At 50.9% G+C, this 26314-nt stretch overlaps 1 protein-coding gene across 1 annotated transcript in view; it reads right to left on the reverse strand.

Annotated features, from left to right (window-relative positions):
- Positions 1 to 2449: 2449 nt before the first annotated feature.
- Positions 2450 to 26314, reverse strand: part of NMT2 (N-myristoyltransferase 2) — a 31006-nt gene continuing 7141 nt past the window's right edge. The window contains exons 2-12 of the mRNA XM_038755893.1: positions 20671 to 20806; positions 16475 to 16619; positions 15927 to 16045; positions 15734 to 15825; positions 15515 to 15631; positions 14502 to 14672; positions 12688 to 12796; positions 10268 to 10438; positions 5272 to 5439; positions 2981 to 3118; positions 2450 to 2835 (exon numbers count right to left, since the gene is read on the reverse strand). Of these exons, the coding sequence (XP_038611821.1) occupies positions 2815 to 2835; positions 2981 to 3118; positions 5272 to 5439; positions 10268 to 10438; positions 12688 to 12796; positions 14502 to 14672; positions 15515 to 15631; positions 15734 to 15825; positions 15927 to 16045; positions 16475 to 16619; positions 20671 to 20806 (1387 nt within the window). The 3' untranslated portion in view covers positions 2450 to 2814. The remainder of the gene's footprint in view (positions 2836 to 2980; positions 3119 to 5271; positions 5440 to 10267; positions 10439 to 12687; positions 12797 to 14501; positions 14673 to 15514; positions 15632 to 15733; positions 15826 to 15926; positions 16046 to 16474; positions 16620 to 20670; positions 20807 to 26314) is intronic.

A 26314-nucleotide genomic window follows, 5' to 3' on the forward strand; every position in this document is an offset into this window, starting at 1 on the left:
TATAGCGCTTAGCAAGTATCATAATTGTCATTACTCAGTCGTACTGTGTACAGAGCACTGTACTAAGCGCTTGGGAGAGTACAATACAACAATCAACAGACACCTCCCATTCCCCGCCCACAGGCTTACAGTCTGGGGGGTGCTGACAGACATCATTACTATTACTTGGGGATAAGAAAGGACCATATTTCACAAAATCGGAAAGCTACGGCATTCCTAAGTTTCACTCTAACCCATTTTGGGCTTCCCACTAGGGAAAACCACTTACTGACGATTACGGCAAACGTATCGTCTGAACCACGTGTTAAAAATATGGCTCCCTTCATCGGTTTAGAAGTTTTTATCATTTTTTTAATGGTATTTGTTAAATATCTACCGCATGCCTAGCGCTGTACCTCAGTGTTGAGGTGGACACTGAAGGCCCAGAGAAGTGAAGCGATTCGTCCAAGGCCACACAGCAGATGCGTGGCGGATTAGAACCCAGTTCCTTCTTCTGCTTCGCAGGCCCGTGCTCTACCCCCCTACACCACGCTGCGTCTACTCACCGCGAGCCACTACGTAATCAAATAATTAAGCACCGAAACCGCTGTGCTTTAAACGCTTCCCCGACGATCCCTCCGATCCGTTCCTGGGCAGGTTGAGGGTCAGGGCCATTTCGTAATGGAAAGATCAGATTGAACCGCGTAGCGTGTAGCGACAATTTTATTTTCCGACGGTAACGCTTGCCAAGTGGATGGAAGGGAGCCGTAGAACTGGATCCTGAGGCTGTCGATAAACCGCTTGGGCCGTCAGCCTCGCCCCATGTGGGTAGGGGGGCGTCTATTAAGTGTCGCCCGCCCCCCCCCCCCCCCCCCCCCCCAGGTAAACGTCGCCTCTCAAAACCCACATCTTCTGGAGTTCCTCTCTCTCTCGTGTCGGGGAGGGCGGTTTCCCCTGGACGCCGTTAGAGGATATCCCCATAGAGCACGAGACCGCCCCGTCTTAGTCCGCTCCCAGAAACGCAGACCCGGAGAGATTCGAGGGTGCTCCCCGCCTCCGGGATTCCCCGGCCCCTTCCCGGACTATTCTGGGAATTCCACTCTTCCTTGGAAGAGCGGGCACCGTGGCAGGTATTTCCACCCAGACCTTCCACCCGTCTTCTCGTGCGTCTTCCCACTAGCAGATTCAGTTCCTGCACATTTCAGTGTGGCTTAGGGGACAGAGTACGGGTCTAGGAGCCAGAAGGACCTGGGTTCTAATCCCGCCTCTGCCGCGACCTTGGGCGAGTCACTTAACATCCCCGTGCCTCAGTTACCTCATCTGTAAAATGAGGATGGGGGTGTGAGCCCCACGGGGGGTGGGGGCGGTGTCCAACCTGATTAACTTGAGAAGCAGCGTGGCTCAATGGAAAGAGCGCGGGCTTTGGAGTCAGAGGTCATGGGTTCAAATTCCGGCCCTGCCGATTGTCAGCTGTGTGACTTTGGGCAAGTCACTTAACTTCTCTGTGCCTCAGTTCCCTCATCTGTAAAATGGGGATTAAGACTGTGAGCCCCCCGTGGGACAACCTGATCACCCTGTAACCTCCCCAGCGCTTAGAACAGGGCTTTGCACATAGCACTTACTAAATGCCGTTATTATTATTATTATTATTACTACCCAGCGCTCAGAACGGCGCTGGACCCACGATAAGCGCTTAACAAATACCATTATAATTACTATTATTTCTTGGCATCCCCCGTGACAAATGGGAAACCCCAGCTAAGACTGGCACGATGTATTTGAGCGGGTTTCGGCCGGAGGGTTCCCCCTTAACCCCCGACCCCAACCCTGAGGCGTCTTGAGTGAAGCTCAGACCAACGGAAACCTCGGGCAGCTGCTCGCTCTCAACCTCTCCGCGTGGTGAAATATTTCGTTCCGTGTTTTAGGGAAAAAAAAGAAGCCATCCGTAGCCAAACTTGGAATACTTATTTCCAAAGACAGTTTGCATTAGAATGACAGTTCACGATAAGCCCGAGCAGAGTAACACGTGCCGTTTTGCAGAAGCAATGGAGACCTTCACGCTGACCAAGGTCACGGCTGAATCCCATCTGGGATTTCTCCCTCATCCTCAGTGCTTCCGAGGGGGGGAAAAAACCAACGAAAACTAGCTGAAGATACGATCTTCCCTTAACGACTGAGCTCAGCCCAATCCTCTCCGATCAATCCACCGTCACCTATTAAGAGACGGTTGACATCCGTCTCTCGTTTCGACAACTTCGCGACGGAGAAAATCCCCCCGGCCCGGGTCGACACATTAACACCGTTCCAGACCCGCAAACATTCAAGACTTTTTTTTTTCCATTTCGGCTACAGAAAGGATGGAGTTTCATCAAGTGCCCCAAACCGTCTCCGCAAAAAGCGAGTGAGCGGAAATCCTCGGTCCGGACCCTTCGTTCCGGGCCCCCGAAAGACGTACACCACCACGGATTGATAAATAGAAATGCAGCGGTTTATCCACGCGTCGGCGAAGACTTCCTCGACGCTAATCCGGCCCCGCGGGTCAGAGTCCAGGAAAACGGCCCGTGTTCTCCCGAGTGGCAATCGCTCCCTCCGTCCCGCGGTCGTCGCCGCCACCCAACCCCGCTATTCCCCGCCCCCACGGATGGGCGATCAGAGTGGACTGAGTTTCCCATTCCAGACGGAAGCGCGCCGGCTTCCGTCTCCCCGGCTGAGACTCGGCGGGTCATTCCAACTCGACTTCCGTTGCGCTTCTTCGGGGCCGGGGTTCCCGAAGCCACGGGACGGCACGTCAACCCGAACGACGACGGCAGGGGTCCCGACGACGCCGTCGGGGGTCTACTGTAATACGAGGCCCACCTAGACGAGGAGAACACACGGCACGAGGAACAGATCGCCACGCACGCCCGCTCCGCGGGTCGGCCGGGAAAGGACGGCCTGCGGCACCCGGGAAGTCGCGGCATTTATTTCCAGGCGGACGGGTGACTCGCCCGGGTTCGCTCACCTTTTCGGACTCCGTTCCCGGACATCTCCAGTTGTAGAGATAATACTGCAGATTGCCATCTCCGATCCCAAACTTGAGTTTTTCCAGGAACGTTTTATTTTCCATCAGATCTAGGGCATTGAACACATCAAATCCTTTCTGCCAATATAAAAACATTCTAAATTTAAAATTCCAACGTTCTCCGAGGGGCCGCATGACGTATTTCGGCTGGGGCTGGTCGGGTCGGGCCTAATGTCAATCCGTTCAGTGGTATTTATTGAGCGCTTACCGTGTGCAGCACACTGTACTGAGCGTCTGGGGGATCAAGACACGATCCCCGCCCGCTACCGTTTAGACGGGGAGGGAGATAGAAATTAAAATACAATCCAGGAAGACGATAATGTAAACGGATACGCGATGGATCGGTGGTATTTAAGGAGCGCTTACTGTGTGCAGGGCTCTGTACTAAGCGCTTGGGACAGAGTGAGCGCTCAGTAAATGCCACTGATGGTGAGGTGAATAGCAAGTAAGGTTACAAACGAAAGCGCACAGGTGACGGAGAAGGGAGAGGGAATAGGGAAGACCGCGAGCCAGTTGTCGGGTAGGGGTTGTCTCTATCTGTGGCCGAACTGTACTTTCCAAGCACTTAGTACAGTGCCCCGCACACAGCAGGCGCTCAATAAATACGACTGAATGAATGCATGAAACAAGGGCTCAGTCAGGGAAGGCTTCTTGGAGGAGATGGGATTTTTTCGGAGGGTTTTGAAGGTGGAAGAGTTGCGGACAGGCTGGGGACAGGAATTCCCGCCTCGACGGAAGACGTGGGCAAGGGGCAGTTAGCACGGCAACCTTCCCCACCTGTCGGCTTTCGGTCGATCAATCGTATTTATATCGAGCGCTTACTATGTGCAGAGCACTGTACTAAGCGCTTGGGAGAGTGCTGTAAAAGCAAGGAACAAAACTTTCAGGGAAACATATTCAAAGCCCAGCCACCCCCTTTAATAAATGTTCGGATTGAAATCACCCCTTGAAAAAAATAATCTCAAAATGTTTGGAGCCAAAAATATGGCATTGCCTGAGTTGGCGCCGCCAAGACAACTGGTAACCTGACTAATCGATCAGTGGTATTTATTAAGTGTTTACTGCACGGAGAGCACTGTACTAAGCGCTTGGGAGAGTATAATACAATGCAGCAGAATCCGTTCCCTTGCCCATAGGGTACTTACAGCCTAGAGGGGGAGATGGGTGTGAAACGAAATTAAGGATTTGTACATAAGTGTTGTGGGGTGAATATCAAGTGCTTAAATAATAATAATAATGATGGCATTTGTTAAGCGCTTACTATGCGCAAAGCACTGTTCTAAGCGCTGGGGAGGTTACAAGGTGATCAGGTTGCCCCACGTGGAGCTCACAGTCTTAATCCCCATTTTACAGACGAGGTTACTGAGGCACAGAGAAGCTAAGTGACTTGCCCAAGGTCACCCAGCTGACAATTGGCGGAGCCGGGATTTGAACCCATGACTTCTGACCCTCAAGCCCGGGCTCTTTCCACTGAGCCACGCTGCTTCTCCCAAGGTGGGAGGGGATAGGGGATGCAGAAGGGAGAGGGAATAATAATAATGATGGAATTTGTTAAGCGCTTACTATGTGCCAGGCACGTGGGGCTCACAGTCTTCGTCCCCATTTTCCAGATGAGGGAACTGAGGCCCAGAGAAGCTAAGTGACTTGCCCGAAAGTCACACAGCTGATTAGCGGCGGAGGCGGGATTAGAACCCATGACCTCTGCCTCCCGAGCCTGGGCTCCTTCCACTGAGCCACGCTGCTTCTCCTGTCCGTCTCCCCTTCTAGCCTGTAAGTGTGCCGGGAACGCGCCTGCTAATTCTGTTGTACCGTGCTCTGCCGGGCGCTTAGTACAGTGTTCTGCATATAGTAAGCGCTCAATAAATACGGTGGAATTAATACGATTAGTCAGGGAGGACCTCCTGGAGGAGGTGTGAGCCCCCATTTTTTTTTAATGGCATTTATTAAGCACTTACTATGTGCAAAGCACCGTTCTAAGCGCTGGGGAGGATACAAGGTGGTCACGGGGGGCTCACAGTCTTCATCCCCATTTTACAGATGAGGGAAGTGAAGTGATTTGCCCAAAGTCACACAGCCGACAATTGGCGGGGCCGGGATTTGAACCCATGACCCCTGACTCCGAAGCCCGGGCTCTCCCCGCTGAGCCACGCTGCCTTTGGCTTTTTCCCCGGGAGCAAATCAAGGCTCCCACTGCTTCGGGAGAAGCCGGGGAAAGGAGAAGAATCACTTACCAACTTGGCTATGATCAGGGCGTCGCTCATCAGGTCCAAGAGGGGCGTCTCCGTATGGATGTTGTAGAAGGAGTAGGCGGCTTTGAGGCTTTTATGGACGGGATGGTGCATGACCGTCGAAGGGAGGGTGTAGAAGCTGAGGAAGTCCGTCAGGACCCCACTGGAGCACTGCCGGATGAAATTAACAGTAATTCCAATGAAATCTACATCTCCGCTCTCGGATGAAATTAACAGTAATTCCAATGAAATCTCCATCTCCGCTCTTGGATGAAATTAACAGTAATTCCACTGAAATCTACATCTCCGCTCTTGGGGATTTCCCGGGGTCGCTCGCCGCCGGACGGATGCTGAAGTTCCACGACCACGACAAGGGCGGGCTGGGAGCCCCCCGCCGAGGACCAATTGTTGCCAATTTGTACTTCCCGAGCGCTTAGTACAGTGCTCTGCACACAGTAAGCGCTCAATAAATACGATTGATGATGATGATGACGACGAGGCCCGCCTTGGAATTCCGGAGGCCTAGTGGGAAGAGCCCGGGTTCTAATCCCAGCGTCGCCGCTTGTCCGCTGTGTGACCTCGGGCAACTCACCTAACGTCTCTGGGCCTCGGTTCTCTCATCCGCCAGATGGGCCCGGCCCCTGTTCTCCCTCCTACTTACGTTGCGAGCCCAATTTGGGGCCTGAAGATCTTTTATTCATTCATTCAATCGTATTTATTGAGCGCCTACTGTGTGCGGAGCACTGTACTAAGCGCTTGGGAAGTACAAGTCGGCCACATATAGAGACGGCCCCTACCCAACAACGGGCTCACAGTCTAGACTGCTTTGTGCCAATCAATAATCAATAGCGGTGTGGCTCAGTGGAAAGAGCCCGGGCTCGGGAGTCAGAGGTCGTGGGTTCTAATCCCGGCTCCGCCGCCTGTCAGCTGGGTGGTTTTGGGCCAGGCGCTTCACTTCTCTGGGCCTCAGTTCCCTCATCTGGAAAATGGGGCTGAAGTCTGTGAGCCCCACGTGGGACAACCTGATCACCTTGTATCTCAGCGCTTAGAACAGTGCTTGGCACATAGTAAGCGCTTAAATACCATCATGATGATGATGATGATTAGTAACCAGACGGGCAAGTGTGTTTTCCTTCTCTGTTCAGCTCCCTGAAGAGAAGTCTTTTCCCTGCAGTCTCCTAGAGATTTTCCCTGGAAATTCCCCCCTGGTTCTGTCTGGGCTTAAGTACAAGGCCAGGTAATAATAATAATAATAATAATAATAATATGTTATATTATTATATATATATATAATATTATTATTATTATTATTATTATGGCATAGAGAAGCAGCATGGCTCAGAGAAAAGAGCAAGGGCTTTGGAGTCAGAGGTCATGGGTTCAAATCCCGGCTCCGCCAATTGTCGGCTGTGTGACTTTGGGCAAATCACTTCACTTCTCTGTGCCTCAGTTCCCTCAGCTGTAAAATGGGGATTAAGACTGTGAGCCCCGTGTGGGACAATCTGATCACCTTGTATCCTCCCCAGCGCTTAGAACCGTGCTTTGCACATAGTAAGCGCTTAACAAATACCAAAATTATTATTATTATTATTATTATTCGCTGTGCCTCAGTTCCCTCATCTGTAAAATGGGAGTTAAGACTGTGGGCCCCCTGTGGGACAACCTCATCACCTTGTATCCTCCCCAGCGCTTAGAACAGTGCTTTGCACATAGTAAGTGCTCAATAAATGCCATTATTATTATTATTATTAAACACTTACTGTTTGCCAGGCACTGTACTAAGCGCTGGGGTGGATACAAGTGTAGCACGTAAAATAATGCCTGTTCCTTGCTCTGCATGGTCAATGAGAAGCAAACATAATTCGGAAGGTCTCCAAATTTTATTCTGCAGAAGGTCAAACACCACACCCTGAGGGAGGTGATTTGTGAAAGATCCAAAGACAGTTTTTCGGGTACATTTAGACCTAAACAATAGGGCCCCCCTATTTATTTATTTTACTTGTACATATCTATCCTATTTATTTTATTTTGTTAGTATGTTTGGTTTTGTTCTCTGTCTCCCCCCTTTAGACTGTGAGCCCACTGTTGGGTAGGGACTGTCTCTATATGTTGCCAATTTGTACTTCCCAAGCGCTTAGTACAGTGCTCTGCACATAGTAAGTGCTCAATAAATACGATTGATGATGATGATGATGATGATGTGCATTTCAATCCCTTAGGCATCTTCATTCCCAGATAAGATCATCAGTAGGCAGTAAAATTCAGGAGCTTCAAAGGATTTTCTCAGCCAGAAGGCACTTTTCACCAATTTAAAAGTTCTCTTCCACCTTCCTCAAAATGGTGTTACTTCAGTTAAAGCTATGTTTCCCCCAAATGGTAGTGCCCCTAATAATAATTATGGCATTTATTAAGCGCTTACTATATGCAAAGCACTGCTCTAAGCGCTGGGGTGGTTACAAGGTGATCAGGTTGTCCCAAGGGGGGGGCTCACAGTCTTCATCCCCCTTTTACAGTTTAGGTAACTGAGGCCCAGAGAAGTGAAGTAGGGTAGGGACCGTCTCTATATGTTGCCAATTTGTACTTCCCAAGCGCTTAGTACAGTGCTCTGCACATAGTAAGCGCTCAATAAATATGATTGATTGATTGATTGATTGATTGAAGTGATTTGCCCAAAGTCACACGGCTGACAAGTGAGAAGCAGCGTGGCTCAGTGGAAAAGAGCCGGGGCTTTGGATTCAGAGGTCATGGGTTCAAATCCCAGCTCCGCCACTTGTCAGCTGGGTGGCTTTGGGCAAGTCACTTCACTTCTCTGTGCCTCAGTTCCCTCACCTGTAAAATGGGGATGAAGACTGTGAGCCCCCCGTGGGACAACCTCATCACCTTGTAACCTCCCCAGTGCTTAGAACACTGCTTGGCACATAGTAAGCGCTTAATAAATTCCATCATTATTATTATTATTAAGTGGCGGAGCCGGGATTTGAACCCATGACCTCTGACTCCAAAGCCCGGGCTCTCTCCACTGAGCCACGCTGCTTCTCATGGCTCAGCTATTGCCATTTCATTACATTACTTTCCACACAACCAAATCCGGTTGGACCCAGTCCCCCCGTCGGGCTCACGGTCTCAATCCCCATTTTACAGATGAGGTCACTGAGGCCCAGAGAAGTGAAGCGACTTGCTCAAGGTCACGCGGCAGACACGCGGCAGACAAGCGGCAGGGCCGGGATTAGAACCCAGGACCGTGGGCCTCCCAGGCTGGGGCTCTATCTACTAGGCCATGCTGCTTCTCTGCGATAATAATAATAATGATGGTATTTGTTAAGCACTTACTATGTGCAAAGAGTGGCTCAGTGGAAAGAGCCCGGGCTTTGGAGTCAGAGGTCGTGGGTTCGAATCCTGGCTCCACCACATGTCTGCTGTGTGACCTTGGGCAAGTCACTTAACTTCTCTGAGCCTCAGTTCCCTCATCTGTAAAATGGGGATTGACTGTGAGCCCCACGTGGGACAACCTGATCACACTGTATCCCCCCCAGCGCTTAGAACAGTGCTTTGCACATAGTAAGCGCTTAACAAATGCCATTATCATCATCATCATTACTAAGCGCTCGGGAGTGTACCAAATAACAGCAGACTCATTCCCTGCCCACAACGAGCTTAATAAATAATAATAATAATGATGATGGTATTTGTTAAGCGCTTACTATGTGCAAAGCACTGCTCTATTGTACTCCTGGGCAAGTCACTTCACTTCTCTGTGCCTCAGTTCCCTCATCTGTAAAATGGAGATTAAGACCGTGAGGGGACAGGGACTGCATCCAACCCGGTTTGCTTGTATCGACCCCAGCACTTCGCACAGTGCCCGGCACATAGTAAGAGCTTAACGAACACAATTACTATTACTCTCCCGAGTACTCAGTACAGTGCTCTGCACATCGGAAGCGCTCGCTAGATACCACGGATTGATTCGTGAGCCCAGTAAACTGGAATCCCAAGGGTGGTCTCTGGGCACCCGGCGTCCTCCGTGGAATATTGAGGACGGGAGAGGGTGATTTATATCCGGGAATTTCCTTCGGCACAGCGATGTCTGGCTCTAGGAAAGGCAGCATCGTGGTGGCTCCAGTGATCTCCAACTAAAATCCCTCCAGCCCCAAGGCAGTGCCCAAGAAATCCGCTCCGGAAATGCCGGCGTGGTGGCCGGGAGGATGCAGGGGGTAGGGCCAGGACAATAACAATAATAATAATTATGATTGTGGTATTTAATAATAATTATGGTATTGGTGAAGCGCTTACTACATGCCAAGCACTGTTTGGCACTGAACACTGTAAGCGCTGGGGTGGATACAGGCAAATTCAATCGTATTTATTAAGCGCTTCCTGTGTGCAGAGCACTGTACGAAGCGCTTGGGAATAATAATAATGATGATGATGGCATTTATTAAGCGCTTACTATGTGCAGAACACTGTTCTAAGCGCTGGGGAGATTACAAGATGATCAGCTTGTCCCACGGGGGGCTCACAATCCTATTCCCCATTTTACAGATGAGGGAACTGAGGCCCAGAGAAGTGAAGTGACTTGCCCAAAGTCACACAGCTGCCGACTGGTAGAGCCGGGATTCGAACCCAGGAACTCCGACTCCAAAGCCCGGGCTCTTTCCACTGAGCCACGCTGCTTCCCAAGTACAAGTTGGCAACGTAGAGAGACGGTCCCTACCCAACAACGGGAAATCGGGATGGACGCGGTCCCTATCCCCCATGGGGCTCACAGTCTCCATCTCCATTCATTCAATCGTCTTTATTGAGCGCTTACGGTGCGCAGAGCGCCGTACTAAGCGCTTGGGAAGTACAAGTCGGCGACAGTCCCTACCCAACGGCGGGCTCCCGGTGTAGACGGGCTCACAGTCTACAGTGTCCATCTTCCAGGTGAGGCCCGGAGAAGGCGGAACCGGGGCCGGGGCCCCGTCCGACTCTACGCTCGCGACGCGTCCGCCGGGCTTTTTACCTCGACGACGAACGTGTCGATGATGCGGTCCTGCGGCAGAAACCAGTGGGCCACGTCCTCTTCGCCCATCACGGGGGCGAGGTGGAACTGGAGGAGGTAACTGTTGATGAGCGCCTGCACGGCTTTCGTATCTTTCTCCTCCATCGGTCTCAAGCCTGAGGTCTTGGTGGCCTGGTTAGGGCGACAACACAGAGAAACCCCCCCGATCTCACGTGGCCGTCCTCTCCCGAGCGCTTAATAAATAAGACCGCTTCACCGACGGCCAGGAGTCGGTCTCCGGCCCCCCGTGAAATCCCTTCATCTAATAATAGCAGTGGTACTCGTTCAGCGCCGGGGTAGAGAATAATAATTATAATGGTACTGAACAGCTTGTATTCATTCAATTCATTCAATCGTATTGAGCACTTAGTGTGTGCAGAGCACTGTTAATGTTAAGTGCTCATTGAGTTAAGTACTTCCTGTCAAGTGCTCATTAAGCATACTGAGGGCTTAATGTTCCTAACGGTATTTGTTAAACAGGGTGGACACAAGCAAATCGGGTTAGACACAGCTCCTGTCCCACGTGGGGCTCACGCCCTTCATCCCCATTTTGCAGATGAGGTAACTGAGGCCCAGAGAAATTCATTCATTCAGTCGTGTTTACTGAGCGCTTACCGTGTGCACAGCACTGTACTGAGCGCTTGGGAAATGAAGTGGCCAAGGTCGCACAGCAGAAATGTGGCGGAGCCAGGATTAGAACCCAGGTCCTTTGGACCGCCCCTCCCCAGGCCCGGACACAGGGTGGACACAAGAAAATCGGGTTAGACACGGCTCCTGTCCCACGTGGGGCTCACGCCCTTCATCCCCATTTTGCAGATGAGGTAACTGAGGCCCAGAGAAATTCATTGATTCAATCGTGTTTACTGAGCGCTTACCGTGTGCACAGCACTGTACGGAGCGCTTGGGAAATGAAGTGACTTGCCCAAGGTCGCACAGCAGAAATGTGGCGGAGCCAGGATTAGAACCCAGGTCCTTTGGACCGCCCCTCCCCAGGCCCGGACTCGCTCGAGACTGCACAGCAGGGATCTGGGTTCTAATCCCGGCTCCGCCATTTCTTTCCAACTCCCAAGTCCGGGCTCTATCCGCTAGCCCACACTGCTCCTTCCGGGAGCGGACGGGGAGAGAGCGAGGTTTGGAGCGTCTTTTGACGCGAGGGCTCCCTTCCGTGGCTTGGAAGAACCACTTTTCCGCTTGGAATTCAGACCATTCCACTCCCACGTGACTCTGTCTCCAGTCCCCCTGGAGGGAAGCAGAGAGGCCTAATAATAGTAATTGTGGTACTTGTTAAGCGCTTACTAAGTGCTGGATGGAAAGAACCTGGGTGTCAGAAGGCGTGAGTTCTAATCCCGGCCCTGCCACTCGTGCCACTCAGTCACGGAACTTCTCCGTGCCTCAGTTTCTTCGCTAAAAAATGGGGCTTCGATATTTGTTCTTCTTAAACCGGGACCTTCAAGTGTGCCTGTCCTGATTTGCTTGTATCCACCCCGGCGCTTGGTACGGAGAAGCGGCGTGGCTCAGTGGAAAGAGCCCGGGCTTGGGAGTCAGAGGTCGTGGGTTCAAATCACCACTCCGCCAGTTGTCAGGTGTGTGGCTTTGGGCAAGTCACTTCACTTCTCTGGGCCTCAGCTCCCTCATCTGGAAAATGGGGATGAAGATCGTGAGCCCCACGTGGGACAACCTCATCACCTTGTATCCCCCCAGAGCTTAGAACAGTGCTTGGCACATAGTAAGCGCTTAACAAATACCATCATATTATTTTTATTATTATTACAGTGCCTGGCACATAGTAAGCGCTTCACAAATAACCATAATTACTATTATTATTAGGTTGCATCTACCCCAGAGCTTGGAACAGAGCTTGGCCCAATGAGCGCTCAACAAATATAATAATAATATCCATTCATTCAATCATATTTTCTGAGCACTTACTGTACTAAGCATTTGGGAAAGTACATTGCAACAATAAATAGTGCCATTCCCTGCTAATAATAAGGCAGCCTGAAGTAATTGGTGGAGAATCTCTCCCACTTCTCAAAGAGGATATGTACGATTAATTGACTTCGGGTTACATTAATGAGACATTAATGTGGGGTGTTTCAACAATTACGCGTTGAGTATCCGGGCCCCGATGGGAAACTAAAGAGATCCCGGTAGTTAACAATTCCAAACTTGGGGCATCTGGGAGGCCAGGATTGGAATGTCTTGGCTTATCCCTTGCTGATGGCAGCAAAGCTCTGCTTTATCTGTTCATGGTCCAGCCCGGAGAGAATTGCAAACAAATACAACCTCCTATCCCGTGTGCGTATTTTACGGTCTGGCGGGAACTGCTTTCCGAGTCGGTTCCGCCCCGGAGACCCGCAGACCAGCTCGGTTCTACTTACGTCCGGAAGCCTGTAGAGCTTCATGGTTCTTTGTAAAGTCATATTTCTACTCAGATGGGAAAATTTCACTTCCACCAGTTTTCTGGGGTTTAGCGATCGGTGCCAGTACCTGGAATTACAGGACAACGTCGTCTTTGTTTCCCATCTGCCACAACCAACACCGCCTTCCATCGCGGCCGCCCGTTCTCGGATTGCTGATGCCGGCCTCTGGCCCACGTCCCGCCTCTGGCCCGTAATGCCCTCCCTCCTCATATCATCATCATCATCATCAATCGTATTTATTGAGCGCTTACTGTGTGCAGAGCACTGTACTAAGCGCTTGGGAAGTACAAATTGGCAACATATAGAGACAGTCCCTACCCAACAGTGGGCTCACAGTCTAAAAGGGGGAGACAGAGAACAAAACCAAACGTACTAACAAAATAAAATAAATAGAATAGATATGTACAAATATAATAAATAAATAAATAGAGTAATAAATATGTACAAACATATATACATATTGCTCTCCCCAACTTCAGAGCCTTATTGAAGGCCCATCTCCTCTAAGAAGCCTTCCCTTTCCTCTTCTCCCACTCCCTTCTACGTCGCCCCGACTTTCTCCCTATGTTCGTCCCCCCTCCCAGTCCCACACCACTTATGGCCATATCTGTCATTTATTTATATAAATGTCTGTCTCCCCCTCTAAAATGTAAGCACGTTGTGGGCAGGGAACGTGTCTATTGTTATATTGTACTCTCCTAAGCGCTTAGTAAAGTGCTCTGCGCACAGCAAGCGCTCAATAAATATAAACGAATGAAAGTTTCCAGGAAAGAAAGAAAATACTGCCATTTCGGTCTCTTTTCTCTCCAGTACCTTCCCAGTTCATAGCCACATTTAGTCCCACCTTTCTCTGTTTCTCGCTGGACCGTAAGCTCCTTTTGAAAGGGAACAGGTCTACTCATCCTGTTGTCATTTTTTTCTGTGGTATTTGTTAAGTGCTTAATGTGTGCCAAACACTGTTCTAAACACTGGGGTAGTACAAGTTAATTAGATGGGCACATAGGGCTCACAGCCTAAGCAGGAGGGAGAATAGGCATTTAATCCCCATTTTACAATTGAGGAAACTGAGGTAAAGAGAAGTCATGTGACTTGCCCAAGGTCACACAGCAGACTCGTAGCAGAACCAGGATTAGAATCCAGGTCCTCTGACTCCCGGGCCGCTGCTCTTTCTCCCAATCGTTTAATATAGTGCTCCGCACACAGTGCGAGCTCCATAAATACCATGGATTGACTGATTCTCTCCTTAGTTGAAGCAATCCTGAAATACCAAGCGGTCTGATGATCCCCACAGCACAGACCTTCCGGGTCTTGTTCTTAAAATTTAAGACTGTCCTAGTTTTCATCCTCAAGGTCATCTTTCCCCAATTACCTTCTAAAATCCCAACGTTCACCTTCAGGCAGAGAATCTCCCCGAAAGCATCCATTTGGAAAACGCGTCCCATTTATTTTTTACGCAAGAAGCGCCGATTCTTCTAACTCTTCGAAGCGTGCGCAGCCAGAGATACTCGTTGAAAATTCCACGCATCTCCAGGCTCGGCAGCATCGCTGTGAGCAGGGAACGTATCCGTCTACTGTTGTATCGTTTTCTCCCCGGCGCTCAGTACAGTGCTCGGCACGCAGTAAGCGCTCAATAAATACGACTGATTGACTGAATTGCTTCGTGCAGAGGGCCTGCCACCCACCCACCGCCCCCCAGACCCGGAAGGACGGTGATTTTAAGGACGTCGCCGGGGCACGCTTAAAGGAGGCCGGGTAACAAACCTTGTCCTTACCTGCAAGTAGCCACGGGCTTCGGGAGGACCACCCCAGCTGTGTAGACGGCCTGGAAGATTCCCTCCAGATTGACCCTTCTAGTGATTTCCCTAATAAGCACGGGGGCCACCCGCTTCGATCTCAGCTTCTTGTGGACGCAGAGGAAGTTGATTTCTACCATCTTCTTCACGCTGTGGAGTACAGGAGCCCAGAATGCAGCATCAGAAGACCCCACAGACTTCCTGTGCACCTCGTTTTTGATTAATAATCACGGTATTTGTTAAGCGCTTATTACGTGCCGGGCGCCGGGGTAGATAGAGGCAAATCGGGTTGGCTACAGTCCCCGTCCCCCCTGGGGCTCACGGTCTCAACCCCCATTTGACAGATGAGGTGACTGAGGCCCAGAGAAGTGAAGTGGCTTCCCCAAGGTCACACAGCAGAGCCGGGATTAGAACCCGTCACCTCCTGACTTTCAGGCCCGGGCTCTAGCCACTCTGCCGTGCTGCCTGTTCCGAGCGGAGATTTGGCTTTCGGAGGTGAGCGTTCCTACGATGAAACACTCCGCTGCTTTCAATGGAGGATATTCCCAAAGTGTCATTCGTATAAAGGATTGGATTTTTTTTCGTCAGTACAGACCCGTCACTGATATTTCTGATTTTGTCTTAGGCCGCCGAGTGGTCTCCGACCCGTAGCGAGGCCACGGACGCATCCCTCCCAGCACGCCCCACCTCCACCTGCCGTCGTTCTGGTAGCGGATCCATAGCGTTTTCTTGGTTAAAAATACAGAATTCACTACCACGGAGTAAACTGAGTCCCCGCCCTCGACTCTCTCCCGCGCCGCTGCTGCCCGGCACGGGTGTGTTTTGCCTCGTAGCAGATCGCCTGCCGCTGCCCAAGCTAGAAAGGGAACGCGTAGGCCTCTGCTTGACTCTCCCTCCCGTAGCTGAGACCGGTAGACGACTGGAAACTCTCTCCAAGGGCGACCCCGAGATGGGCAGCGCCGACGACGGTAATGATAATATTGGGGGAATACCTGTCATAGATGCGGATGCTTGCTGGGATGGCACTGATGAACCCCACAAGCTTTCGGTTCAAGGAAACCCGCACTCCACAGTGCCACTGAGGGAGCCACCCAGGAGGCCGCAGCGCCCTGAAACGAAAAGTCACGTTGCCCCGGAAAAGCCCGGCCGGGCCGTCCCCGACGCCAAACCCATCCTACACGGCTACCCTGCCTCCGGCCCCGGCTACTCACCACAAGAGGAATTCGGGCGAATAGTCGAACCGGAACATGTTGTCGTCATCTTCCACGTAGTTTTCGTTGAGCAGCGTGTACAGTTCCTTCAGCTGCGGTGGGAAAAGACAACGGGTCACCCCTCTGCTGTTCAGACTCAACACGCTTTGGTGATTTTCGCCTCAACCGTCGCTCCGGTCACTGGCTGACTCACCACCTCCGCGTCGCTCAGATCCAGAGTGTCCCACGTAAAGCCCTGCGGCAGAGAGTAAGGATCCTGCCGCACGTTGTCCTTATCTGGCTCGATCGCACCGTGAGACGTTATGACTTCATCTGTCGCGAGAGGAGGGAAGAGTCCGTGAGAGGCCATCCTGTCGGGCTAAACTCCGGGCGGGTGGCCACAAATTTGCAGCTCGAAGGTCAATCAGTTAAACGAGTCCGACTAAGCTTTAGGGGATACGTACTCCTGAACCGCTCGCGGTCATAAATCCAATTCTACGCCGCGAAGAAGCATGAATGGGTTTGAAGCCCCCGCCCGCCAAAACAGCACTTCTGGGAATGTGGCCGTTCTATTGTCATACGGCACTCTCCCAAGCGCTTAGTACGGTGCCCTGCACACGGTAAGCGCTCGATAAATCTGATCGACTGACTGCCTGCTGGGGTCTTTTATTTCCGCTCAGTTTGGTAACTGGAACGGACGGACGATTTTTTCACACTGGATCAGCTAGCCCCGCTTTTATTCCAGGAGACGGGAGGACTCACTAAGTTTGGGCACGGGCTGGGTATCCCAAAACTGGTACTTCCGTTTGGTTGCCTCGTCGATGTTCTTGGCTGGGCCCTGGCACGCTGATAAGAGCTCCATGGCTCTTTGAATGTCTTGCAACTTCTGCATGGGAATGGCTGGACTCTACGGAGACAAAGAGATTCGGGAAGAGAACGGTCTTTTACCGGCCAGCAGCCCGGGGTCGACGAGACGGGCGGTTGTTCGAAAGGCTCTCGATCGGTTTCGATCGACGGGCGGCTCGGAAGGGTGAATTCTCCCGAAAGGAGGCTGACGGGAGCTGTGGGGGACGCGTCCGCCGACCGAGGGCCCCACGGGTTGAGGCAGGTGGATTCGAAACCAGCCCAGCTGGGGAGGCCTTCAGCGGCCCTAAAGACTTGAAAATACTTGCGGAATGGACGCTATTTACCCCGCCTTCCGGGCCCCTCCGAAGGGCTACCAGGTTAGGCCGGGGGCTGCTGACGTCGAGTGGCGGCCACTCGGCTCGACCTTTAGTTGTGAGCTCCAAACCGCGCCGGGCTGGCGAGGAGATCGCCTCCTCCTAGAACGGAAACACGCCGAGATACCGCCGGCGTGCTCCGGACTCCAGGAAGAGGCTCATTTTCCACGGAAATTTCCCCCCCACGCCACAGCCCTTCCCGCACTCATCAGGGCAACCTACCCATCAGTCGGTCAGTCGTATTTACTGAGCGCTTAATTGTGTGCAGAGCACTGTACTAAGCGGTCGGGAGAGTACAATGCCACAATACTAACTGGTATTCGTCAGGCACCGTACCGCGCGCAGGGACAGATGCATGCTAATCGGGTTGGGCATGGCCTCTGTCCCACGGTCTTAATCCCCATTTTACAGATGAGGTAACAGGCTCAGAGGAGTAAAATGACTCACCTACGGTTACATACCAGATGAGTGGCGGAGCCGGGATTAGAACCCAGGTCCTTGTGATTCCCAAGTCCGTGCTCTATCCACTAGGCCACGTTCCGTGACCTCAACGAGCTTACAACCGAGAGGCCTTCTTTTCCTCAAACCATCCTCTCCTTTTCAAGCATAAGCCCCAGGAATCTCTCCCCTTTTAAATCTCTTCCCCGGAAATCCGGCCCCTATCTGAAGCTCCCAGTCCGAATGCCTGAAAACCACAGTTCCTTGTACCCCTGCGAACTCCTTTATCTCTCAGACTTCGCCTCCGATTACTCCATTAGCGGACTCCAGTTTCCTCCGCTTCACCGCTAGCCTCGATCCAAGTGCGAACGAGCCCTCATCTGGCTCCCTGAAGACGGAAAGCGCTCACCCCAGCCTCCCTTCCGAATCGACAGGCCCAGGCTGAGGCCCACTGGTGCTTCTGTTGAACGTTTCCTTTTTATTTGGATTTCTGAAATCAGTCCGGCAGGGGCTGCAACTTTAAGGATCCTGCAGAAGGAAGCGGCCCTCCAAACAGGCTTCCTTGGGTTTGGACCGTTCGTCTGCGGTATTTGTTAAGCGCTTACTACGTGCCGGGCGCTGTACTGAGCGCGCTGGGGTAGATGCAAGCTAATCAGGCTGGGCACAGGCCCCGTGGGGCTCGCCATCCTAATGAGGGATGAGGGAACTGAGGCCCAGGGAAGTGAAGTGACTTACCCAAGGTCACACCGCAGACAGTGAGAGGAGCGCAGGATTAGAACCCAGGTCCTGCTGACTTCCAAGCCCGTGCTCTATCCACTAGGCCACATTACGAAGCCTCTGACGACTTCCTCTGTTCCCGAATCCAGTTCCGGGAGACCTTGGTTACCAGATCTCATGTCCAGAGGTAACTTTTTGCCCCCCAGAATTCACAGATCTTGCATGCGTGTATGGAAACCCAGACTGTGGTGCTGCTAAACTGCACAAGAAGCAGCACAGCCCAGTGGATAGAGCCCGGGCCTGGGAATCTGAAGGACCTGGGTTCCAATCCTGGTTCTGCCACCTGTCTGCTGTGTGACCTTGGGGAAGTCACTTAACTTCTCTGAGCCTCCGTTATCTCATCCGTAAAATGGGGATCAAGACTGTGAGCCCTAAGTGGGACAGGGACCGTATCCACCACGATTAGCTTGTATCTACCCCGGCGCTTAGTACAGTGCCCGGAACCTAGTAAGCGCTTAACAAATACCACTTAAAAGAACTGCCCCAGTAGAACAGCAACTAGGCGTCGGAAACCCCACGGCAAACTTGGCCAGAACTCCAAGTTTTTCTCGGCATCCAAGCTCTCGGAGTGTGTGGATTAATCTGTTACGCCGCGTCTGAGTTAGAGCGGCACATGTCGTCTTCTCTGGATTTACTATTAAAAACAGTTCTTACAAAAACACCTTACCCTTTCCAAAGGAACACACATCAGGATCTTCGATTCAGAAGTGCTTAAAAATGCCACCTTCACTTCCGGCGAGATTCCTGCACCTGTTTCTCCCCCTCTATTTAGAATTTGACCTTATTCAGTGGGATCATCAAATATTACTGGCCAATAGACACTCCCCGGAGGAAATCATCACTAATGAAACTCGACTCAGGTGCTGATTCTCCCTATCCTTAAACAAAATCTAAGGCCAGGACAGTTTCCAAATCAGGGTTTTCTAGAGAAAGCTTTGGCTCAGTGTCATGGCGGCGTGACCTAGCGGATAGGCCATCCACCTAGAAGTCAGAGGGACCCGGGTTCTAATTCCGGCTCCTCCGCTTTTCTGCTGTGTGACCCTGGGCAAGTCACTTCACTCTTCTGGGCCCCAGTTACCTCATCTGTAAAATGAGAATTAAGACCCATGTGAAGGGGATTAAAAGCGTGAGCCCCACAAGGGACAACCTGATTACCCTGTATCTACCCCCGCACTTAGAACAGTGCTTGGCACATAGTAAACGCTTTAAATACCATTATTATTATTATGTGGGGCACGGACTGGGTCCGACCTGATTAGCTTTTATCTACCCCAGCGCTTAGTACGGTGCTTAGCACCTAGACCGTAACCTCGTCAGGGGCAGGGAATGGGTCTACTAATTCTGTCGTGTCGTAATCTCCCGAGCGCTCAGTACGGCGCTTTGCACAGAGTAAGCGCTCAATAAATATGACTGATGGGACTGCTTTCCCCGGATCTTTTGGACAGCCCGCCCAGGACGTCAGAAGGCCTGTGCTGAGTTGTTTGGTGGGAGAAGAGTGAGGATTTAAGCGGATAAAACTCTCGCCCCAAACCCCCACCAACTCAGAATGCCTCGATCTCCAAGTCCTCCTCCGTAAACTTGGATTAGCTACCTGATACGGACGGACGTGACGGGAATGGGAGGAGGTTAATTCCGTGACATCCAAAATGGGCCCCGGGCCCCTCCGGAGAAGGCCAGACTCCTAAGGAGATAATCTGCCATTCTATCTCCCGAGAGGGGAAGACGCGAGGCTGGACGTCGTCTCCTCGGCTGACCACAGCCTTCCGCTTGGCCGGCAAACTGACAAAAATAGTTCTCGGGTGGCTGGGATTTGGTTCGCTCCTTCGGTATAATAATAATAATAATAATAATAATAATAATAATAATAATAATAATAATAATGATGGCATTTGTTAAGCGCTTACTACGTGCAAAGCACTGTTCTAAGCGCTGGGGGGGATACAATGTGATCAAGTTGCCCCACGTGGGGCTCACAGTCTTAATCCTCATTTTTACAGATGAGGTAACTGAGGCTCAGAGAAGTTAAGTGACTTGCCCAAGGTCACACAGCAGACTTGGGGTGGAGCCAGGATTCGAACCCATGACCTCTGACTCCAAAGCCCGGGCTCTTTCCACTGAGCCAGGCTGCTTCCCTTGTCTCAGAACCCAAGAAGGCTGGTCTCACTCCAAGTTTCCGTGGACTTACCCACGGCTACTTCAGGGGCCGTCGGCTGCCGAAAGAAGGAAGATGGAGATCTTCTGAGTGAAGAAGAGTCCCTTTTCAAGTGTCCTCTTCAAACAGCGATACCGTTAAACGCATGGCGAGGGCTACCGACTCACTGAAAAAGCCCCCAACGAGAGAAGCGGGCGCGTGTGCCGTGGCATCCACACTAGTTGCCTGGGGGTCCAAGATGTCACGACTTGTTCTGTTTGCCACGGTCTCTGGGTAACTCAAACCCTGACTGACCAACCGAGTCAAGTGGCCACCGTTCCCTGCCTCTCGTGCAAGAGCTCCCAAGGGTCGCAAAAGAACATAGCTCTCACCTTTGAAGGCTGCTGAATTTTAATCTCCTGGGAATCGGAGGCAGAATCGGACTTGGTGCCGCCGGAATTTGCCTTCTCCTTTTTTCTCTTCTGCTTCTTCTTTTTTTTCTTGGCTCCCAAATCCACACCGGGGCTCCTGTCCCAAAATTCAAAGAGAAAATGAGAATGCCATTGCCACGAAGCCTGATTTTGTTTTAAAAAAGGACTATTAAATCCACCTGTGGAAACCAACTTACAGTAAGCAAGTTAAAAAAACAACAACAAAGGCAGATGATGAAGGAAATGGGCTTGCTGCACTGCAATGTAATTTTCAACTTCTCTTGGGAGCCAGAAGGACCTGGGTTCTAATCCCAGCCCCGCCACATATCTGCTGTGCGACCTTCACTTCCCTGTGCCTCAGTTACCTCATCTGTAAAATGGGGATGAAGCCTGTGAGCCCCACGTGGGACGGGGACTGAGTCCAACCCGATAACCTTGTTTCGACTCCGGCGCTCAGAAAAGTGCTTGGCACGTAGTAGGCGCTTAACAAATACCGTCATTACTATTATGCTCTCATATCAAGAGATGGCTGGCCATCATTACACAGAAAAATTGGGGCGCAGTAGCGTCAGCGGTATTTATTGAGTGCCAATGTGCGGAGCGCTGTACTAAGCGTTTGGGAGAGTACAATACAATGGAGTTAACAGACAAAAGTGGGCAGAGAGAGGGAGAGAGGGACACTAATATAAATAATTTAGACTAATTTAGAAATAATTCTAGACTGTGAGCCCACTGTTGGGTAGGGACCGTCTCTATGTGCTGCCAACTTGTACTTCCCAAGCGCTTAGTACAGTGCTCTGCACACAGTAAGCGCTCAATAAATACGATTGAATGAATGAATTTAGAGTACATAAGTGTGTACCTAACTGGCTGTGGGGCCGGGAGAATATCAAAATGGGTAAATTGATCATTCATTCATTCATTCCATCATATTTATTGAGCGCTCACTGTGTGCCGAGCACTGTACTAAGCGCTTAACTTAGTCATCAACTGGCAACTGGCAAATACGGTAAATATTCAGCTGTGCCCCAAAAGTGGGGACTTGAACCCATTTCAGATGAGTTCAGTAGAGAAGCAGCATGGATCAGTGGAAAGAGCACAGGCTTTGGAGTCAGAGGTCATGGGTTCAAGTCAGCTGTCGGCTGGGTGACTTTGGGCAAGTCACTTCACTTCTCTGTGCCTCAGTTACCTCATCTATAAAAGGGGAATTAAGACTGTGAACCCTCCGTGGGACAACCTGATCACCTTGTGGCCTCCCAAGTGCTTAGAACAGTGCTTTGCACATGGTAAGTGCTTAATAAATGCCATCATTATTATTATTATTATGAGTGTGAGGTTTTGGGGGTGATGCCTGAGTCCCTTTTCTGAACTAGGGGTTAGAAATAATCACCACATGTACTCCCTTTGGCAGTAACAACTGTGGTATTCATTATGCGCTTACCGTGTGCCAGGCACTGTACTAAGCGCTGGAGTAGATACAAGGCAGTTCGGTTGGACACAGGCCCTGACCCACAAAGGACTCACAGTCTTAATCCCCATTTTACAGATGAGGTCACTAAGGCCCAGAGAGGTGAAGTGGCTTGCCCAAGGTCACACAGCAGACAAGTGGCGGAGCCAGGATTAGAACCCAGGTCCTTGCGACTGCCAGGCCTGTACTGTTTCCCCTAGGCCAGGCTGCTTCTCAAGATACTTTTGTTTGTAGGGAGACAAATGGAGGAAAAGAGTAAAGAGCAGTGCCAAGATCTCCATTTTTTACCAAAGTACCTGACGGCATCAAGAGATTGGCGGCTAGAATGGTGGTACTTGTTAAGTGCGGGTCGCGGGTTCTAATCCTGCCTCTTGCCACTTGTCAGCTGTGTGACTTTGGGCAAGTCACTTCACTTCTCTGAGCCTCAGTTCCCTCCTCTGGGAAATGGGGATGAAGACTGTGAGCCCCATATGGGACAACCTGATCACCTTGTATCCCCCCCCAGCGCTTAGAACAGTGCTTTGCACATAGTAAGTGCTTAATAAATGCCATTATTATTATTTTTATTGTTTGCCAAGCACTGTTCTAAGCAAATTTAACTGTTCTGAGAGGTGGCAACTGATAAGCAAATTTCACTGTCCTGAGAAATTTACCAAGAACCTCAGGTCATGCCATGCTGGAAGATCTGACTGAGTCAGAGTTGAAGATGCCCTGGAACGATACGGAGCCGTGGAAGGTTCACACTGTTTAACTTTATTCTGCCACGCACCAAGCCATCTACAAGCTGGATTTGTTTTCTCCCCGCTGCTTTTAAACATGATCGTGTCTCCCCTATCCAAAAACCCACCCTCTCTTGACTTCAAGGCTCCCGGCAATTATCGCCCCATATCCCTCTTACCAACTTGTACTTCCCAAGCGCTTAGTACAGCGCTCTGCACACAGTAAGCGCTCAATAAATACGACTGATTGATTGATTGATTACCATTCCTTTCAAAACTCCTTGAGCGACTTGTCTAAACCCGCTGTCTCAAGTTCCTCTCCTTCAATTCTCTCCTTGACCCCCTCCGATCTGGCTTCCATCTTTTTCGCTCCACAGAAACCGCCCTCTGCTTGGCCGAATGATCGGCTGAATCGGCTGTGAGACAGACGTTTCTGTCCGTCGGCTGGTCAACGAGGTGGTTCCGCTTTACCACCTTCCAGGCAGAGGCCCGGGGAGTAATTTCACCCCGGTGATTCATGAGGCTCTCACTCTCCTATAAACCACGTGCCCAGCCGTGAACCCTCTTTCCAGACCGTGCACGGCGGACCTGCTGAAATCCGCCATCCTTGTAAAATATCTCTGCGGGAACGCCATCTGAAGATGGATTTATTAGCTTTAGTGCTTCAGACACAGCAGAATGGCAACAGAAGACGAGTCACATTTGTTCGGAATACGGATCATTTTCCGATGTAAAAAGAGAAGTTTAAGTGGGCAAGTTTTTCAGGTTCTGTTTTTCGAATGTCTAGGGAAGAGAAATTCATTACTCGCCTTCAAGGCCACTGGGGGTATGGCTTGGTAGTACAGTAATTGCTCTGGGCATCGAACGGCTCTCTTGAAGCCCAAAAGAGAAAATCCCTCTGAAAGAGGCTATGTTTATAGCTTTTTTTTTTTTTTTGGCTCCTCAGCAGGTCGATAATCGCTACATCTGTATTAGGGGAGGAAAGCGCAGGGACACTTAAAAAGAGCAGGTTCTCCAATCGTTACCACCTCATACAACACACACCAATCTGAGAGAAAATTCAGGTCTGCATCCTAAAACACAGTCATCAGAAAGACACATATCCAGAAAATGACTGAAATACCCGTTAACTCTACGCCGCTAACAGAATCGAGTCCACGTTTCACTGAAGCCTCCCTGAACTACCCTCTGACCCTCTCCCCCGACAAATTATCCTCTTTCTACAAGACAACAGGATGCTACAACTACACGATCCAACCTCCTCTGAAAATTCGGTCAAGATGGGCAACTTGTGTTTTTATTTATCGTTGCCACACACTGAAATCTGCCTGGAAAAAAAACTCACAGAACACATTGTTGGGCAGTATTTAGTCAATCGCATTTACTGAGCTCCTCCAGTGGGCTGTACTAAGCGCTTGGGAGAGTACGATCTAACAAGCCGGTAAATCGGAAGGCCTCGCGGACCGGTTTTAGCGCTGCAGGATCAAGAACCGCAGCCAAAATAAAAAGCGATAGGCAAAACCGGTAATCCTTTGCCCCTTCGCATCATTTGCTCCAGAGCCCAAAAAGTCTAGCCAAATAGAAAGATTTACTAGCCAACTTCCAATGTCTTTGAAATGAAGAAACCAAATTGAAAAATATCAAAGGGTCTGGACACCAGAGGTAAACCAGAGCGGTCCGGGAGAGGACACGGCTAAAACGATGCCTGTCGGTGGGCCCGTTCCGGCTTGAATTATTTCCAGGTGGATCATTTTTTTGTTTTCCCCCCAGACTAGAGGCTGACCACTGTTGAGTGTGTGTTTGTGTGTGCCCGGGCAGCCCGCAGCCCTGACCCCCGAACTGCCACGGCTTTCATTCGTATTTATTGAGCGCTTACTGTGTACAGAGCACTGTACTGAGCGCGTGGGAGAGGACAACAGAACGATAAACCGACACATTCCCTGGCCACGACGGGCTTCCGGCCGCGCTCGGCCTGCTCCGACCCGTTCATCCGGCGGGCGTCGTCTCCGGCTGCGGGGGTCCCCTCATCCAGGATGACCCGACTAGGGAAGCGGCGTGGCCTAGTGGAAAAAGCCCGGGCCTGGGGTTGGGGGACCTGGGTTCTAATCTCCGCCACTTACCTGCTGGGTGACCTTGGGAAACTCCCGTAACTTCTCCGGGCCTCAGTTCCCTCATCTACAAAATGGGAATTCAGTGCCTGTTCTCCCTGTGGGACCTGATTCATCCAATCGTCCATCGCAAGCGCTTACTGCGTGCAGAGCGCTGAACTAAGCGATTAGGAGAGTACGGTACAATAAACACCACCCCAGCGCTTAGCACAGTGCCTGGCTCCTAGTAAGCGCTTAACAAACAGCAGAATTATCATGTTTTACTCTTGCTGTGTCGCATCACGGTCGAACCACGGCTGGTTCGCGGCATTGAATCCCTGACACCGGGAGTAAAGGGGGACGGGGAGAATTTTGTGGCGGCCACCTTCCTGACATTTCTCCTTATGGTTAGGGATGAACCACTTAACACCCTTCGACAACCCGAGCTTTTCCTCTATTAGCCCGGTATGGACCGCTTGTCCATGAATTTCCGGGTCCCCTTCTATTCTCCGTCTACACCCACTCCCTTGGAGACCTCAATCGCTCCCATGGTTTCAACTCCCACCTCTACGCGATGATCCCCCAAATCTCCATCCCCAGCCCTGATCCCTCTCCCTTTTTCCAGTCTCGCATTTCCTCCAAGACATCTCTACTTGGATGCCCCACTGTCACCTCAACCTTAACGTGTCCATTATCTTCCCATCCGAATCCCGTCCTCCCCTTGACTTTCCCATCACTGTAGACGGCATCACCGTCCTTCCTGTCTCACGAACCCATAATCTTGGCTCGACTCCTCTCTCGGATGTTATGTTGCCAACTTGTACTTCCCAAGCGCTTAGTACAGTGCTCTGCACACAGTAAGCGCTCAATAAATACGATTGATGATGATGATGCAACCCACATATTCAATCCATCACTAAATCCTGTCGGTTTCCTCTTCTTCAACTCCCTTTAGCGTTGCTCTGACTTACTCCCTTAATTCATCACCCCCTCCCAGCCCCACAGCACTTTTGTACATATCTGTCATTTAATAATAATAATAATAATAATAACAATGAGGGCATTTATTAAGCGCTTACTATGTGCAGCGCACTGTTCTAAGCACTGGGGAGGTTAAAAGGTGATCAGGTTGTCCCATGGGGTGCTCACAGTCTTCATCCCCATTTCTCAGATGAGGTAACTGAGGCACAAAGAAGTTAAGTGATTTGCCCAAAGTCCCACAGCTAAGTGGCGTAGCCAGAATTTGAACCCATGACCTCTGACTCCAAAGCTTGTGCTCTTTCCTCTGAGCCACGCTGCTTCTCATTTATTTATAGTACCCCCCCTCGACT

Source organism: Tachyglossus aculeatus, chromosome 13, assembly GCF_015852505.1.
Source record: "Tachyglossus aculeatus isolate mTacAcu1 chromosome 13, mTacAcu1.pri, whole genome shotgun sequence".
NCBI classification, from domain to species: Eukaryota; Metazoa; Chordata; class Mammalia; order Monotremata; family Tachyglossidae; genus Tachyglossus; species Tachyglossus aculeatus.